Consider the following 15,888-nt stretch of genomic DNA (forward strand, 5'->3'; position numbering starts at 1 on the left):
TTCTTCGACTTTTCGTCTTTGCTTTGATTTACATAAAATCCTATTGTTTAGTATTGTTGAATGACGTCAAGTCTTTCGATACGAGGATTACTAATTATACAGAACGAGATAGAGAAAGAGAGAGAGGGAGAGAGAGAGAGAGAGAGAGATTTTCTAAATACATTATTAGAAAATATTTTAATAAAGTTTTTTTTTTTAAGGCAATTTAATTTTAATTTTAAGGCAATTTTTAAAGGCAATTTAAGGATCGATCGTCAATGCTAATCTATTCCTTTTTTTTTTGTTTCGTTCGCTCGATGCCAAGTCTGTTATCTTCAGAACATTTTATTGCATAATCTTATTCATTGATACACGTTCACCTTTCTTTTTCTCTTTGTTTACTCATAGCTTAAGAATATTTCTTGAGGCAAAGAAAAGAAGTTAAATTATACAATTTTGTCGGCTCGACGAACGTTCTTAACAATATTTGGATGAATAAATTATTTTCTTAAGATAGGTAGTAGAAGTATGAGGGAAGGGATGCTGAGTGAAATTCTTTTGAAACGTGGTTGATATACAATGGACCACCACCATCGCTAACACTATTACCACCACCACCACCACCACCACCACCACCAACGTGTCTGATCAAAAAACACGATCACGAGAATAGACAATGACGTGGCCAAAAGAAGACGACTATAACGACGGCGACGACTTTCGGGATCTCTCGATTTTCTTACCCCCTTTTCCTCTCTTCACGATTCAACGATCTATCGTTTAGACCCACGAACTTTTCTATCCGCCTCCGACTTTTATTTAAAAGACTCAACACGATTGAGTCTCGGGCATTCGGCGTTGGACCGATACCAAAGCAAGAAGGAAATATCTCGTGGTAGCAAGGGACTAACGTTAAACGATTCGATTCGGATAGCCTTCGTATATCGATAGCCCGATATCTCTTCGATACACCTCAAACCACAAACTTTTCACTCTCCCTGATATCCATCAACATTTCATCGTTATACCGAAAATCGTTTATCCGTTCGTCTGTTCCAACAACGAGTGATTCCCTCCCAAAAATAACGCGTCACGAAATGCCGTTATCGTAGAAGCTATTTTACGTGGCTCCGACTCGAATCGTATTACGATTTTGGTATATCGCTCACAAAAGCGCAAAACCACCGATAGCAAGCGATAGTAGCAATAACATAGCCACCACCACCACCATCAACACCAGCACCAGCCAGCACCATCATCATCATCATCATCATCATCACTACCACTACCACTACCACTACCACTAACATCGGCAACAGCAGCAGCAGCAGCAGTAGTACGAATAGCACGAGTAGTAGAGTAGGATGGTTGGTGGTGGTCCTGACACATCGATCGACCGCGTGCGGTTAAAGGCTCGCTGGAAAAAAGATGGTTCAATCGATTACCTTCCAATGCTCGGAGTAAGAGCAGCCGACGAGCGTGTGTGAAGACTGGGAAGTGAGATAGATCGATATATATGTATCTATATATGACTATGTATATATATATATATATATATATATATATATATATATATATATATCTATATATATATATATGTATGTATGTATGTACGTATATATATAGAAGATAGACAGAAAGAAAAGATCAGAAGCAGGGATATGGCCAAGTAGAGATGGATCCGTGATCTCCCTTGTCTTCTTCGCGAAGGGACTAAAAGGAACTTCTTGCCAACACGCCGTAAACTTCTATTTTCTTTTCTTTTCCTCTCTTCTCTTCTCTTCTCTTCTCTTCTCGTTGCTTTTCCCTGGCAACGACGATCGACGATCCACGATGAGGACCACGACGACGATGAAGGTGGCGTCGGTGACGACGGTGGATGATGCTCTGCCACAAGCTGCTGCCTAAAGGCATAGCGTCACCCGGACCGAATTAAACAAGCAGAAATAGCCCGAGTTATTGCCGGCGCTATGTACGTGAGAGAGAGAGAGAGAGACAGAGAGAGAGAGAGAGAGAGAGAGACAGAGAGAGAGAGAGAGAAAGAGAGAGAAAGAGAGACAGAGAGAGAAAGAGAGAGATGCTCTCGATGCATACCTTGTATCCTGTCCACAGACGCTAACGTGGAGACCGATTCTCTCCACAGCATGCGGAAGACCGGACTACCGGTTCTTCCTCTTTCAATGGAACTTCTACTTCTTCTTCTTCTTCTTCTTCTTCTTCTTCTTCTTCTTCTTCTTCTCCTTCTTCTTCTCCTTCTCCATCTTCTTCTTCTTCTTCTTCTTCTATTGTCTTCTTTTTCATCAAAAAGAATTTCGAATAGAGACCATAGTCCAACAAGGTTGATACCAGGTATTAAGGGAATATATTTCATTTAATTGATTTTGCGACAACGATGTATCGTAAAATCCAACATGTCCAGTATGTTCAATTGGAAAAAATTTCAATATACGCAGAGATCAATTTTTTTTACTATATGAAGCATAGAAAAAAAGAGGTACGATATGATATGTGCATACATGATCGACATTGTTCGATCAAGCATCGATATCTCTGAATCCCTATGGATCATCATAAAAATTTATAGAATATCATAGAAAACGAGCAAAAGAAAGTGAAATACATGATGAGCACGAGGCATACATTCTCTGCGCTTTCTCACAGCTGATCTGTAATCCTTCGCACACGATCATACGTTTTCATTCCTCTCCCTCTTTTCTTCATTCTTTTCCTTTCTCTTCTTTTTCCTTCTCTTTCTCTTTCTCTCTCTCTCTCTCTCTCTCTTTCTCTCTCTCTCTCTCTCTTGCTCTCATTCTCTTTCTCTTTCTTTTTCATGCAAGGCGCAAAGCGAAGAACGCCCCACCTGTCCCAAGTTCTGTCCCTCCACCGACGAGGCCGTTGCTCGATGGTGGAAATTACTTTCAAAGCGAGAGAACCCGTTGACCTACTGCTGTCTTTCAGTATACGTTCTATATTTCAGTCTTTCGTTTAGCTATCGCAGGTGCACGTATCACCATAAAAAGGATCTATCGCTTCGAATATAATCACGTTACCGGAATCATTCTGTCCTTGAATGGCTTGAGGAAGATCGTAGGATGCAACGTGAAACTTGTCGGGTTACAAAAGCAGGGAAAAACGGCGAAATAGTTTAACGAGAAAACGCTGACGTTCGAAATTTCACAAAGTAAGTTGTTTACAATGCATTAATTGGATTCAGTCGATTGATTTCACGTTTAACGTCAATTCATATATATTTTTTTTTATTTGTCAATGTTCGAAAGGAAATAAATACTAGCTCAGTGGTCTTCGTGAAAATTCGTGAAGATGAAGGGATGGTTCGATGCATTCAGAAACGATGGTGGACCGACTCTCTATAGTTATAGTAATCGTACACCCGTCACTGGCGATGTTGCTCTTGTTATCGTTTTCGTTATTTTCGGTACAATATTCACAGCCTTTCTAGTTATATTTCCTGGTATACGAAAGGAAGTGAGTTGAATTAATTTTTATCAGAGAAAGTGAAAAAAAAAAAAAAAAAAAAAAAGAAAAATGAAATATTTGGAGAATATAAATCTGGTCAAAATGACATTTGCAGAGACTAACTACGTTCCTGATTGTAACCCTGAGCCTCTTCGTTGGAGCTACGATTCAAGGTCTGTACGGTATTCCTTTCAAAGTATCGACCTTGTTGATTAACATATAAGGTGGTACTTTTTACAAAAAATTCAAATTAAATTAATTTGCTTAAAGTCGCTCAGTATGGTTCATCTTGGCACACCAGTTCGGCAACCATCGTTAGTTCGTACAGTGCTTTCTCCAGGCATAGAACCAAAGCACAAATCGGCGGTTACATTGGACTTATGCATATCAACATTACCTACAAACGTGAGTCACAATATCAAACGACTGTTGCTACTTCATACGATTATGACGAAAGTGTAGTGAAATTCCAAGGGAGTTAGTTTACAAAAGTTTAAAAAGTTTACAAAAGGATAAATTTCTTTAAAAATTGAAATGAAAAATGTACGAACGAAACGTATTAGCTTTTGGTTGATCCCCTTTAAAAGGAACGACATGTCTACGTTTGCACATTGAAAAGTTTATCCTAGAAATGCTGTTGCTGAATCTTTTACATTTGGACGTGCTTGGAAATGAAAACGTTTGATACCGATGACGTCTTAAAATGAGAGAATCTCGTGTCGTACGAACTTTTTTTCTTCACGAGTTACATATTTCATTCGTTTTCAACCATTCTTCTCTCTCTCTCTCTTTTTTTTCTTTCTCTTCCTTCTTTTAATTGCTAATCTGTCCTTTGATTGCCTTCATCAGACCTACCAGACAGTGAACACACGAACGACGATGTCGAGTATAATGAGAGATTCTCGTGGCGGGGTTCTAATGAAATGACGAGTGCTTTCAAACAAGCGCTCTATCAAGGAGCTCCTTTTCCAATCGTTTCCCTAGCGGAATATTTTAGCCTTCATCAGGAAGGATTTTCTTGGGGTAGCAAATATCGTGAAGCTGGTTACTATGCGTCTATAATGCTATGGTGAGATTTTATTTACAATTGAAACGTTTTAAAAGGATATCAAACAAAGATAATTTGACTATTTCCCTAGGACGACCTTTGCTTCTTGGTGTATGATGAATTTATTGCTTATGGTCGTACCACGTTATGGTGCATACAGTATGATCATGACAGGATTGTGTATGCTCTCTACAAACCTAATTTATTGGGCTTTACTACCTTGCGAACCGTTAATTGCTCATATAGACGGTTCGATTCTCGCCTTCGACATGGGTTGGAATTATTGGTTGGTTTTGGTTGCAGGTGAGAGATTAAATCCTTCATATTTTTCACACTTCACGGGATATACAAAATATATCATTTACGATGATATTTAATAGGTATCGGATGTCTTTTCGCTGGAATCGTGGTGACAGCGATCGATTTGATATTTCCTCATCAATTTTCAACCATACTCGAAGTTGATTATGACACTCCCTATGACAGACATGTTATCATCGAGGAGAGTTTCGATACAAGAAATGTTAGAAGAAAATTGCCAAAAATTGAGGATTCCTTGGGCGATCGTATCATGAGGTTTTTTCTTTTTTCTTTTCCTTTTTTCTTTTTTTTTCTTTTTATTTTTTTTTTTTAATCTATTTATATAAAACTTTTTTTATAAAATTATAACGCCGATATCGGTTTTGTTCTTTCGTTATATTTTATTCATCCTTTTATCTCGTACGAACGTTAGGCATATATATAAAGAATGAAATGTTTCAGTCAGCTGTCGTCGAAGCTTCAAAACAGAAATACGGATCGAGAGGATACGCAGGGCGTGATAAATAAAACTTATGCTCCTCACAAATCCTCTGACTTTCAACAGGAACGTAATAACGATGATCCTAGTAAGAGCAATTGGTCTTACCCCTTTCCTCCGGCGCCAAGAAGGATGCTGAACTCTTGATACTTGCGTTTGATTTTAAAAGAAATAAATGTATTTTAATATATATATTATATAATATATTATATGTATTTTAATATATATTTTATATAATATATTATATATATATATATATATATATATATATATATATATATATATATATATATATATATATATATATATATATATATGCAATTCACTCAATAAAACTCGAAACTAGCTACGTATACCTAATTCCTTACTTTTTAAATTCGGTTTTCACTCGTATCGGTATATTCATTAATTTTTTTTTTTTTTTTTTTATATTATCATCGCCGACTAGTAATCCACTAAAAGGGGAAAATATTCATTCATTGAATCCTATTATTGGAAAATTAGGATATGGTTCAATGACGTGAGTAATTTCTCTTCATAAATAAGAAATATAATATTAATTATAAATAAGGCACGCGCACTAGCACAATAAATATGTACACTCTTTTTAGGAAGTTACAAAGGAATCGCTAGAAATTCCTAGCGAATTTCCGATTCTTTTCTCGCAATAACTAGCCAAAGTTCTCAAAATGGTGGATAAAGTATGGTAGTCTACGACCCTTGTTCACCTCGTCGCAAGCAGACATTACGCTTTTAGTTAAAGGCCGTGGTCCACAACTAAATACTCCTATTTTACTGACCTGCAAAATATAAAAAATATCAAAGTTCTTTTGCATCGAAGAATTCATATTGTACGTCCTTTCACTTCTGCGAGAACTCTTTAGATAATAAAAGTTATTACAATGGTAATTCGTATAAAGTACAATAATACATTCTCATAGTTAGAAGTACTTTCGAAAAAACTAAAGCTTTCGAATCGCTGAACTTTGGACTTTTTTAATAACGCAAAGCCTCAAGTACTTTTATAATACTCACGTAACTATGTTTCTTTTGAACAAACTTTAGAAACGAGGTCATATCTGGTCGACCAAAATGATTAATAGCTTTCAGTCCAGTGAATATACTCTTCTTAGATAATCTTTGAAAATGATTCTCGCAAATATACTGAAACATGAAATTTTGCGTTCGTCAGACTTTACATAAATTCATTTATAAACGATATTAAAGTTGAACGATGATAATTTCTGAACTTACTAGCATAGTAGTACGTAAGTCAAATTTGTGAAAAAACTGAGTTATAAATATATGTATTTCGAGAACATCGGTTACGTCTTTCCTTTCGACATCTCTGAGAACATCGATGAACCACTCAAAGTGTTTGTGAGATGGACATATCCAAAGAAAGTATACCTGTTGAGAGAAGTCGAACGATTTGTAGAGAGAGAGAGAGAGAGAGAGAGAAAGAAAGAGAGAGAGAGAGAGAGAGAGAGAAAGAAAGAGAGAGAGAGAGAGAGAGAGAGAAAGAGAGAGAGAGAGAGAGAGAGAGAGAGAAAGAAAGAGAGAGAGAGAGAGAGAGAGAGAAACATATGTTTTAGTCAAACGAACTGTATGTACCTTTTTACAGGCAACTCCAGAATATCTATTGGTGGAAGTACCAAAGACGAGATCATTCAGCATAGAAGCATACGGAGTAACTCCAATCCCTCCACCAACCATAACTGCCACTTCGAATTTATACCAGTCTTGATTTCCACCTCCAAATGGTCCCTCGATTCGTATTTTAGGGTGCTCGTCTTCCGGATTATAGTTACAAGGATCAAAGTAGTTCCGTAATTTCCAGGTCCATGGACCTTGGGCTTTAATATGACACGAAAGGAAGTTCTCGTGGGGCGCAGAAGTGAGGGTGAATGAGTGAAACTCGTTCGATCTAAAGACTGTACACGAGAGACGTACCCATTGACCTGAGAGATACTTAAGATTTGGAGGTCTGTAAAATTTGATCTTTATTACATCGGATGGTAGCAATTCTGTCTCAATTATATCAAGAGCCATGTATTTCGTTCTCAAGCTTACGACCTGAATAAAATTAACATGCATTATTAATTCGTTCAGGTATAATATATAATAACGAGAATGTACCTTGTCCAAAGCATAGATGATCGCCGGGCCAACGAAGAAAATCCAAAATCTTGGAGAGCCAGTTAATCTAGCTAAACCGTGGATCAAGGATAATGCATAGAATAATACGTACAAGCTGTGAGTTAACGAAAAGAATTTATATGCTTTTTGTCGTATCGTAGGATGTGCAAAAACAAAAATGATCGTCATTACGAGGAAAAGTAGAATACCGGTTAAGCCTAAAAAATAAAAATTAAAAAATAAAAGTAAAAAAAAAAAAAGAAAAAAGAAAATAAGAAAAAGAAGAAAAAAGATGATAATAAAATCTAATTACATTATACGCACATGAACAGTATGCAAAGTTCAATAACTATTTTCATTACAAACCTGTCACCGTTTGAAAAAGCCAAAATGTAATAGTTGGCTTTGCATCGCTTGGAAAACTGATCTCGTTTGTGAGGCAACGGAGATGTGCTATCGGTTGCGTCGATACGTGATAAAAATTCACGATGTGTCCGACCGTATGTAAAATGGAAAAAAAGAGGGCCGTGCATGCGGCTATTTTGTGAAATTGTATGTGCGAATCCAATGGTATATACTGTTGGATCGAAAATTCTTTCAATTTGGTCAATAGATTACGAGACATCGTGAGAAGTAATAGACTGTAACAAAATGATAAAGCTGCTGCCGATCCTCGCGTTATCGCAATACCAACACCCATAATGTGTCTCAAATCCGTATGCTCGGCCATGAAAGAATAATCTATGAAAGAAAGGTTTGTTTTAATATTATCTCTTAATCAGTAATATTCCCATGGGTTCATTAACTTTTGTTAAACTCACGTATAAACCTTTCAACGAAGAGAGCTATAGTGATAACGTAAAACACGAAAAGATAAAATATATTTTGTCTATTTTCCTCGAGAAAAGTCGATATCGCGTCCCATTGTTTGCGGGCCCAATTTTTCGAATCCTCCGGTGGCAACTGATCGATCTGAAAGCTTGTCATTCGAGCGACATTTGTCGACATATCTAAAAAATTTTGTTTCGCCCCTTTACAATCCAATCCAATTGCAACAAAATCACCTTTGTATTCCTTCATCATTAATTTGAAATCATTGTAAGTAAGATAATTCTTCCTTTCAAGACCAGCGTCCTGTGTTATGAAAAAAAATATTTGATTTTATTCATTTGAAATTGATTTTAAATGTCTAAACGTAAAAAAAAAAAAAAAAAAAGAAAAAAAATATTGACGTTTAATTACTTGAAACATTCCGTCGATGAGTTCGGTGACATGATCATCGGAAAGACTGGTAGTACGTGCAATTTCAACGAGCGATCTTAACATCTCGGATAATTCCTCTTTATCGATAACGCCATTGCTGTCCTTATCGCACATGTCAAAAATAATACGCAATTTGTCCTCGGTTTTGCCACGGGAAAAGAGTAACACGGTATCGAGAAATTCTTGAAAGGATATGCGACCGTCGCCGTCTTTGTCGACGATATTGAACATTTTCTTCACGAAAACTGCATCAGGACGCATACCAAGGGCACTAGCAAATTCGCTTTTTGACAGAGATGTGCGCATCGCTGTAATAACCTCGCCTGTATCGCTATCCTCGGATCGTCGTCGCCTTTCCCCAGGTCGTAGACCAAACGTCAGCGCGTAAGCTTCTCGGAAAAACTATTAAAGTGTTTACTTTTGTTTTTCTTCTTTTTCCTTTTCTTTTCGAATACAATTATTTTTCTTTATTTTTTGCTTTCTTTCTTTTTTTCTTTTTTTTTGTTTTTTCTTTTTGTTTTCATAACTATTACAAATCTTTTAGAAATGTTTAACGTAAAGAAAGAGATGAAAAATTTGTTTGAAATTGAACAAAGTAATTTACCAACCTGTTCGAGCTTCTTTTGTCGACGTTCTTTAGTTTCCGCTTTTGCGAGCATAACATCGCGGTTAACTTGGAAAAGCGTGCAATGTTTCTTGTGGGACGACAGGAACGCTTCCAATTTCGCAATGAACTTTCTGCGCGAGGCCAAGGAATCGAGTTCAAGGACAAGGTCGTAATCACGTGGTATACGTAACAATACCAACGCCTTTCTATGCCCGCTTTCGCTCTCCTTAAATATTTATTGAAGTTCGATATCAATAGTATGAGATCTTAAGTTTTTTTTATGTATGCGTTAAAAAGAATCGATGAAAAAAATTGATTATATATAAGAAAGAAGAAGTTGTTAAAGTAAATGAAATAAGTACCTGAGACTCTTCTATGGTTATTGTATTAACGCCGCTAAAATCGAACGTACGAAGTTTTTCGCCCTTTCGATCGACGATATGCAAAGCTGCTTCAGGACCGAAACGAACTTTTACCAAGCGACGATGATTTGCGTGCAGCCATTCACGAACGACCATCTTGTCGACACAAATTCGGTTATCGCTTCTCCTTTGAATTTCTTCTTGAAGTATACGTAAACGACGTCTTCGTCGGTTCTGTAGTTTTACTAAGCCATAAGCGGCTCCAGCGCACAAAATTGGGAAAAATCCGAGGAAAACGCAGGCATAGATGTAGACGAATTCGCTACCCTGTGTAAAGAAAAAAAAAAGAAAGAAAGAAAGAAAGAAAGAAAGAAAGAAAGAAAAAAAACACAAAATGAAAACAACATTACGACAATAAAATGATATTTCAGAATTTTGTTTGGCGTTATAAAAAAGTAATTTTGTAAAAATAATTTCACTTGATTTACTTCGAAATAGTCGTATCGTTGTAACGGTAAACAGGGCTCGAGTACAGATGAGTTCAATTGGAAAGGTTGAGGACACGGATCGTTTTCCTCCCAAAGGAATACTCGTTTCTGAATCGTGTCCGGCGGAATATTGGTTGCGTTTGTGATCACATCCCATAACGTCACACGGCGTATATCTTCAATTTCGGTTTTCGTAAAAATTCTATGTAAAAGGTATACGTTTAGTGTTTCCTTTATTATGTATACGCTCGAATATGATGGAATTCGATTGAATTCGAAGCGGATATCGATCTTACCCAGACTCTTCATTTTCAAACCAAAAGCGATCGGAGTCTCTCAAGCGTAAAAATTGTTCTTTAATAACCGCAGTAAAAAGTTCCCCGGGTCCATCACTGGATTCCAACATACCGCCGACGTAAACATCTACGTTATTTAAATTGTTCGAATGGATTTCAACGAGAGTACGCAGTAGAGATGGATTTTTGTTGAATAAGTCAGGATTAATCTCGTTCCATGTTTTCCTTGGCGTTAACTTGAAATGTTTTCGGGCAGTATTGTAATCCGGTAATCCATTATCGCGACCACGCATAATATTAAGAGCACCGAGATCTCTTCGTGAAAATTCCATTGGTCCGAAAAGATTATTTCGTATATCTGTACCGAGAAGATTATCCTCCTTTTCGGCTATTTGAGAACTCATTCCCATGATTAATTCTTCTATCGTACTATTCGCTAAAATTTCCTATAAAGAAATGATCGAGTTTAAGAGATCGATATAGATCTTGATACTTTGCACAAAGTAACTTTTTTGATTTATTACAAATACTCACGTTCGAATCCCACCAAGTTGAGCAAAGTCTGATCGCGGCTTGACCCGCGTTAGTCTTTCGAAACTCACATCTTTCGTCACGTCTGTATATACCAGGTGGTATAAGAGTATGTCCAAAACGAAAAGCAGCACTTTGAAAAATATGACTTATTCCTGGATGGAGATCAGTTTTATAGCCGGTATACGCTGGTAATTCTTCGTCCAAGAGCGTGGGAAGATACTCATATAAAATAATGTTCTAAGATAAAGAGGACAAGGGAAAAATTTAATTGAATCGTCTATTCATCTCTCATACTTGAAGAAAGTGGAAACTCGATTTGTACCTGTAGAGTTCCTATAACTATACGTCGTGCTTTCTGAAAGATTTCTTCGTCGGACATATCTGGATATTCTCGTTGTACACGACTTGCTATAACGTTATGCCAACGATAGAATAGGATCCCTAATGAGAGTAACGGTGGATGTTGATTGGTTCTTGGATCTCCGAGTACTATGTAAAAGATTAAAATCAAGATAAGTAAAAGAGCACTCGTAGATAGATCGTACTCGATAATGGAATTATGAAATATTATTATGGCGTAAATAACCATGAGAGTATGATAAATCTAATGAAATTTGGTTGTTACATATTAACGATCATGATCGATCTTATGACTCGATAAGAATGATACATCGGCTAATGTATTTAATTATTTCGAACAAATACGAATCGTATTCGCGGCTGGATATTGCAAAAGAAGAAGATAAAGAGATTTCGATGTTATGAGTAAGCTATGTTGTAAGAGAAATTTAAGGTAAACGGCAAGAACAAGGTGTAATCTTACGATAAAGCCGTTCTGGACTGAGCATTCTCATAACGTGCGGAACGGCATGATTGAAGAGTGGAGCGCGCATGGTGTTTCTCACGGGAAATTTTCTGCTTGGTTCCATGAGGAGACTTCCGTTCTTGAATGCTCGCATCGTGTTCGCCCATGCTTCGCTACTGGAGTATATGAAGCTACCATCGATCCAGCTTGTTACTTTATTTATCTGCAACCTCACATATTCAGAGCTATTTTTCATGTTATTGTTTATGAGCTAATATTTTTCTTTTACGTCATCGTCACTAGTCATGCGCGTAAAACAATGTGTCATCTATTTCATTCTCATATGAATAAGTAAACGTAATTCTATCCATACTTTATAAAACCGTGTCATTCACATTTCACTGTTTTCTTACAATCTAATGAAGTCATGTCTAACGTGCGTACATTGTGGATTAAATTCTCTTTTATAAAAAAGAAAAAAAAAAACAAATAAAAGGAAGAAAAAAAAATAATTGGAGAAAGATGACAATTGTTTCCTTTCAAGTCACGCAAACTAAGAATAGTAAAGTCATCAATTCAAAATGGATACGGAAAAGTAGGAAATTACCTGTTCGCGAGGACTGTTCGGGCTACGTCCAGTTTGGCGGTCGTAATCGGCACGTAGAAAAGGAATGTACTTGTTACCTTGGCACTCCTTGTCGAAAACCGGATCGCATTTATCCACATCGATACGATGGAACTCTATAGGACAACCACTTTCGCTGGCCATGATTATTTCCGACGTGACTAGTTGTCCTGAAATGATTTCGCTATGTAGACTAAAATTTAATTTTTATTGTTAAATCTTAATGTTATAGATTGAAAGTCGAACGAGATTAGTCATAACAGGATTTATTAAACAGGACCTAAACTGATATATGCTTCTGGCTACGAATTACGTATTCCATATATATATATATATATATATATATATATATATTAGTATAACGGGGTATAATTTTGTGCAAACTCAACTATAAGTATTTTAGAAAAACACGTTTATCGTTTAAATAAAGATCTTCTCAGAATTAGAATTTCTGTTTGGAAAATATTTTTAGAACGGAGATAGTCTTTACCGAAAAAAGCAAACAAAGCAGTCAGATTTTTAACGGAGGGTAAACCTTCATCTCCTTGCATAAAGAGATCGCTTAGCTTTCTTGGCGAGGGTCTATCTTGACCAGCCAATGCATAGACACCATCGGAATAAGCTGCAGGTACTTTTCGTATCAGCCTACTACCTATGGAATTTAGAGGCTGAATTAAGTGATACTTGAGAAAACTTTTCTAGATAAATATTTTGACTACTTGCCGATCGATCCCCAATTAGGATGAGCCAAGTTGTTGTACCATCCATCGTATCTTTGTTTTTCCGCACCATTGTGAAATGCTCCTAAAGATGTCAAGACTAACGATTAACAATGTTATTACATTTTAATGGCATTTCCATTAAGAATTATTATTATCATTTTTTTTTTTTTTTTTTTTTTTTTTTTTTTATATATTTTAAATTCGCAAATTTTACATGGTCATATGTTAATTATTAAGACTTATGCGTAAAATTAAGGAACAAAGTATAAGCGATTCGTTTACAAATGACAAAATATGTAACGCGATTATCGTTAATGGGGCAACATATGAATGTTTAGAAACGAAAGCTTAATAAAAACGGAACTCAGCCAGGCGAGTTTGTCTGGCAAGAGCGAAAGTTTGTTGCGCGGCCAGCACCTACCGGTTTCAACGAGTAACACGATCCAGAGTGCCCAGAGAAACAAACGTAACCGTTTGAAGAAACGGGCCAAAAAAAGACGTTTCCCTGTCATCGTTGTTTTTCTTTGCTCTCTTCAAGTAGATCTAAATTAATGCCATATCTCGTTCGTACGAAAGATAAACCCAGGATATGTTGGATCTTTGTGTGACCAGAAAAAACAAACAAAAAAAAGAAAAAAAAAAAAAAAAAAAGAAAAGAAAAAAAAGAAAAGAAGAGAATTTCACGTTTTCTCAATGATAATCAGAACGATCCATTTTCCTTATTTCACTTTTTTTGAATCCACAAACTGGATTACCAGGTAAGAGGACACATTTGTACGTAAAATCAAGAAAATCGTTTCGAAATATTGAATTGAGTCACCTCACAAGTTGCTTTAAGATAGAAACGTGAAGCAAAAAGTTGGGAAAGCTAACAATGCGGGTGCACAATAAGTGCAGAACATCACGTGCGTGCCGATCAAGTTGAAAAAAGTCTTGCTGGTTCTTGAAAATCCTTGTCCGTAGCAATCAGTCTTTTTCCACTTTGGCGTGTAATACAACGAAGATGAAGATAACACGATGTTTTATAAAAAAAAAAAAAAAAAAAAAATATTGAGAATCTGTAACCTTTCTCTCTTTTTCTTTCTCTCTATACTTTTTCTTTTTTTAATTTTTTTCTCTTGGATTTTTGTAACGTGGTTTGGCCCAAGAGCGTGGCCCAAGTTTGTTAAGAAACAACCCACGAACCGACACCAGCCGATCTTAGCTGCACGGTGAAAGTCGCCGGTCTACTTGCTTCGTTCTTACCAGCCACCACCAGACTGGTGTACTGTCTTTCTCCTTCTCTCTTCTCATATTCTTCTTCTCTCTTTCCTTTCAACAAGAACGAATGAGCCTACCAGTTCGTTCTATACGTAAAGCCTCTCTAACCAAAGCAGACCCCCCACCAAAGTTTCTTACTCGCAAGCGATTCCTTTCTCCAGTCGGCACGTTTTACCGAGGCGGCATCGTTCGTGACGTCACCATATGCGCAGGCCTAGTTTTTAAGTCCGCGGCACCGATTACCCAAGGCGAAACCTCTCCCGAGTCTCTCTGTGCCTCGAGTACGTTTCAAGGTCGTCGCTTCACGACGATCCTCACTAGCCTCGTGCTTCAACGTTTCATCTTCTTTTTTTCTTTTTTTTTTTTTTTTTTCCTTTTTTTTTTCTTTCTTTTTGATCCTTTCGACGAAGAAGGATTCTCTTAACAACATTTGGAGCGACCCTCATCGTGAGATACTCTTTTAACTTCTGGATCCGTATGAGTCATTTTCTTGAAACAGTCTAGACAATATCGCAATATTTTCTTTTCTTTTTTACTGTTTTCTATATAACCCGACGCTCGAGAAAGTTTATATGTAAATTAAAATATATGGAAAAATCTCTCAGAGAATTAGAAAAGAAATGATGAAAATTGAGAGATCGTATACATTTTTCATTTAACGTAATATATTCAATCACATATCCTAAGATAGTTTTTACTTACAAGAAATTTAATGGTGATGTAGTTAACCGCATGGTTTTCATAATCTTTAATAAGGATAACTCGTTTTGTTTTATGACATTAGATAAATATTTATATATGTGGTAGAACAGAAAACCTATCGAATGGTATGTCTCACGGATATGCAAGTTTTCTTCCGCAATAATCCATATCGTTTCCTTGCTATTTTTTCAATCGTTCATAATTGTACAACCTTGACGAGAAAGTTCACTTTTCAGAATCAAGCAAATAATTGGAGTTTGTATGACATAACTCAAATTCAATTTGCCCTGATCCTTTCTAAAGTTCGTTTTTTTTTTTTTTTTTTTTTTTTTTTTTTTTTTTTTTAAGTAGACATTAATATCATTCCCAGTGAAAACGTTCACTTTTAAGAGTAACAATCGTAACCATATTTTTCTTTCTTTTTTTTTTTTTTCTTTTTTCTTAATTAAATAGATATTCGTATATAGTCAACATCACGCGTATGAGATATTTGGCGCATTCTTTTGCTTGAGAATCACAGGTGCAATGTATTTACCTATACATATACGTAAGTATATAAAAGCATGTATATATATATACAGAGGCTTATGTTATGACTCAATCCACACAAAGAGTGATCGCGCCTACTCGGCTACCGGTCGATTTTTATCGCCCTTGGCACGAATCGGCAAAGACGGTTACATTTGGTAGAGATCGTCCGAGTATACTTCCCTCGTTGAGACCATACGTTCCAGTCGGAATACGTCTCTTCGTGCCTTGAATACATTTTTAGCGATTTATAT

At 36.4% G+C, this 15,888-nt stretch overlaps 3 protein-coding genes across 10 annotated transcripts in view; 1 reads left to right on the forward strand and 2 right to left on the reverse strand.

The window, feature by feature from the left end:
* Positions 1 to 1,728, reverse strand: part of LOC124429148 — an 11,019-nt gene extending 9,291 nt beyond the window's left edge. The window contains exons 1-2 of one of the 6 annotated variants that reach the window (XM_046974069.1): positions 1,594 to 1,728; positions 1,425 to 1,469 (exon numbers count right to left, since the gene is read on the reverse strand). Coding sequence is in view for 1 of the 6 variants with exons in the window: in XM_046974050.1 (XP_046830006.1) it covers positions 558 to 573 (16 nt within the window). In the remaining 5 variants the exon portion in view is untranslated. The other 5 variants (XM_046974058.1, XM_046974078.1, XM_046974096.1 and 2 more) reach the window with 5 other exon arrangements.
* Positions 1,729 to 3,019: 1,291 nt separating this feature from the next.
* Positions 3,020 to 5,499, forward strand: LOC124429217 (dual oxidase maturation factor 1). The gene is made up of 8 exons (XM_046974208.1): positions 3,020 to 3,160; positions 3,258 to 3,465; positions 3,572 to 3,629; positions 3,727 to 3,861; positions 4,306 to 4,525; positions 4,596 to 4,807; positions 4,885 to 5,080; positions 5,267 to 5,499. Exons 2-8 carry the CDS (start codon positions 3,301 to 3,303, stop codon positions 5,448 to 5,450), a joined length of 1,170 nt encoding a protein of 389 aa, XP_046830164.1. The 5' UTR covers positions 3,020 to 3,160; positions 3,258 to 3,300; the 3' UTR covers positions 5,451 to 5,499.
* A 329-nt stretch (positions 5,500 to 5,828) lies between these two features.
* LOC124431389 (dual oxidase) lies at positions 5,829 to 15,880 on the reverse strand. 3 transcript variants are annotated; one of them, XM_046979267.1, is made up of 19 exons: positions 13,566 to 15,880; positions 13,146 to 13,226; positions 12,913 to 13,074; positions 12,405 to 12,592; positions 11,816 to 12,020; positions 11,315 to 11,481; positions 10,993 to 11,229; positions 10,459 to 10,904; positions 10,163 to 10,364; positions 9,675 to 10,001; positions 9,314 to 9,538; positions 8,685 to 9,107; positions 8,264 to 8,576; positions 7,809 to 8,183; positions 7,443 to 7,513; positions 6,918 to 7,379; positions 6,558 to 6,713; positions 6,339 to 6,467; positions 5,829 to 6,103 (listed from the first exon to the last, which is right to left on the reverse strand). In XM_046979267.1, the coding sequence occupies exons 1-19, from the start codon at positions 13,654 to 13,656 to the stop codon at positions 5,975 to 5,977; spliced, it is 4,389 nt and encodes a 1,462-aa protein (XP_046835223.1). In that variant the 5' UTR covers positions 13,657 to 15,880; the 3' UTR covers positions 5,829 to 5,974. The 3 variants fall into 3 exon arrangements, with proteins under 3 accessions (XP_046835223.1, XP_046835214.1, XP_046835233.1); XM_046979258.1 differs by having other exon boundaries at positions 7,443 to 7,660; XM_046979277.1 differs by lacking the exons at positions 13,146 to 13,226; positions 13,566 to 15,880 and having other exon boundaries at positions 7,443 to 7,660; positions 11,816 to 12,027; positions 12,913 to 13,054.
* Between the last annotated feature and the right edge of the window lie 8 nt (positions 15,881 to 15,888).

Source organism: Vespa crabro, chromosome 1 (assembly GCF_910589235.1).
Source record: "Vespa crabro chromosome 1, iyVesCrab1.2, whole genome shotgun sequence".
NCBI classification, from domain to species: domain Eukaryota; kingdom Metazoa; phylum Arthropoda; class Insecta; order Hymenoptera; family Vespidae; genus Vespa; species Vespa crabro.

Coding starts and splice junctions, on each gene's coding strand:
- LOC124429217 (XM_046974208.1), top strand. CDS start 3,301: ATGAAGGGATGGTTCGATGCATTCAGAAACGATGGTGGACCGACTCTC. Junction 3,466..3,571: donor TTCCTGGTATACGAAAGGAA/GTGAGTTGAATT, acceptor TGACATTTGCAG/AGACTAACTACGTTCCTGAT. Junction 5,081..5,266: donor TTGGGCGATCGTATCATGAG/GTTTTTTCTTTT, acceptor GAAATGTTTCAG/TCAGCTGTCGTCGAAGCTTC.
- LOC124431389 (XM_046979258.1), bottom strand. CDS start 13,656: ATGACAGGGAAACGTCTTTTTTTGGCCCGTTTCTTCAAACGGTTACGT. Junction 13,227..13,565: donor CGTGTTACTCGTTGAAACCG/GTAGGTGCTGGC, acceptor TGACATCTTTAG/GAGCATTTCACAATGGTGCG. Junction 9,539..9,674: donor TAACCATAGAAGAGTCTCAG/GTACTTATTTCA, acceptor TAAATATTTAAG/GAGAGCGAAAGCGGGCATAG.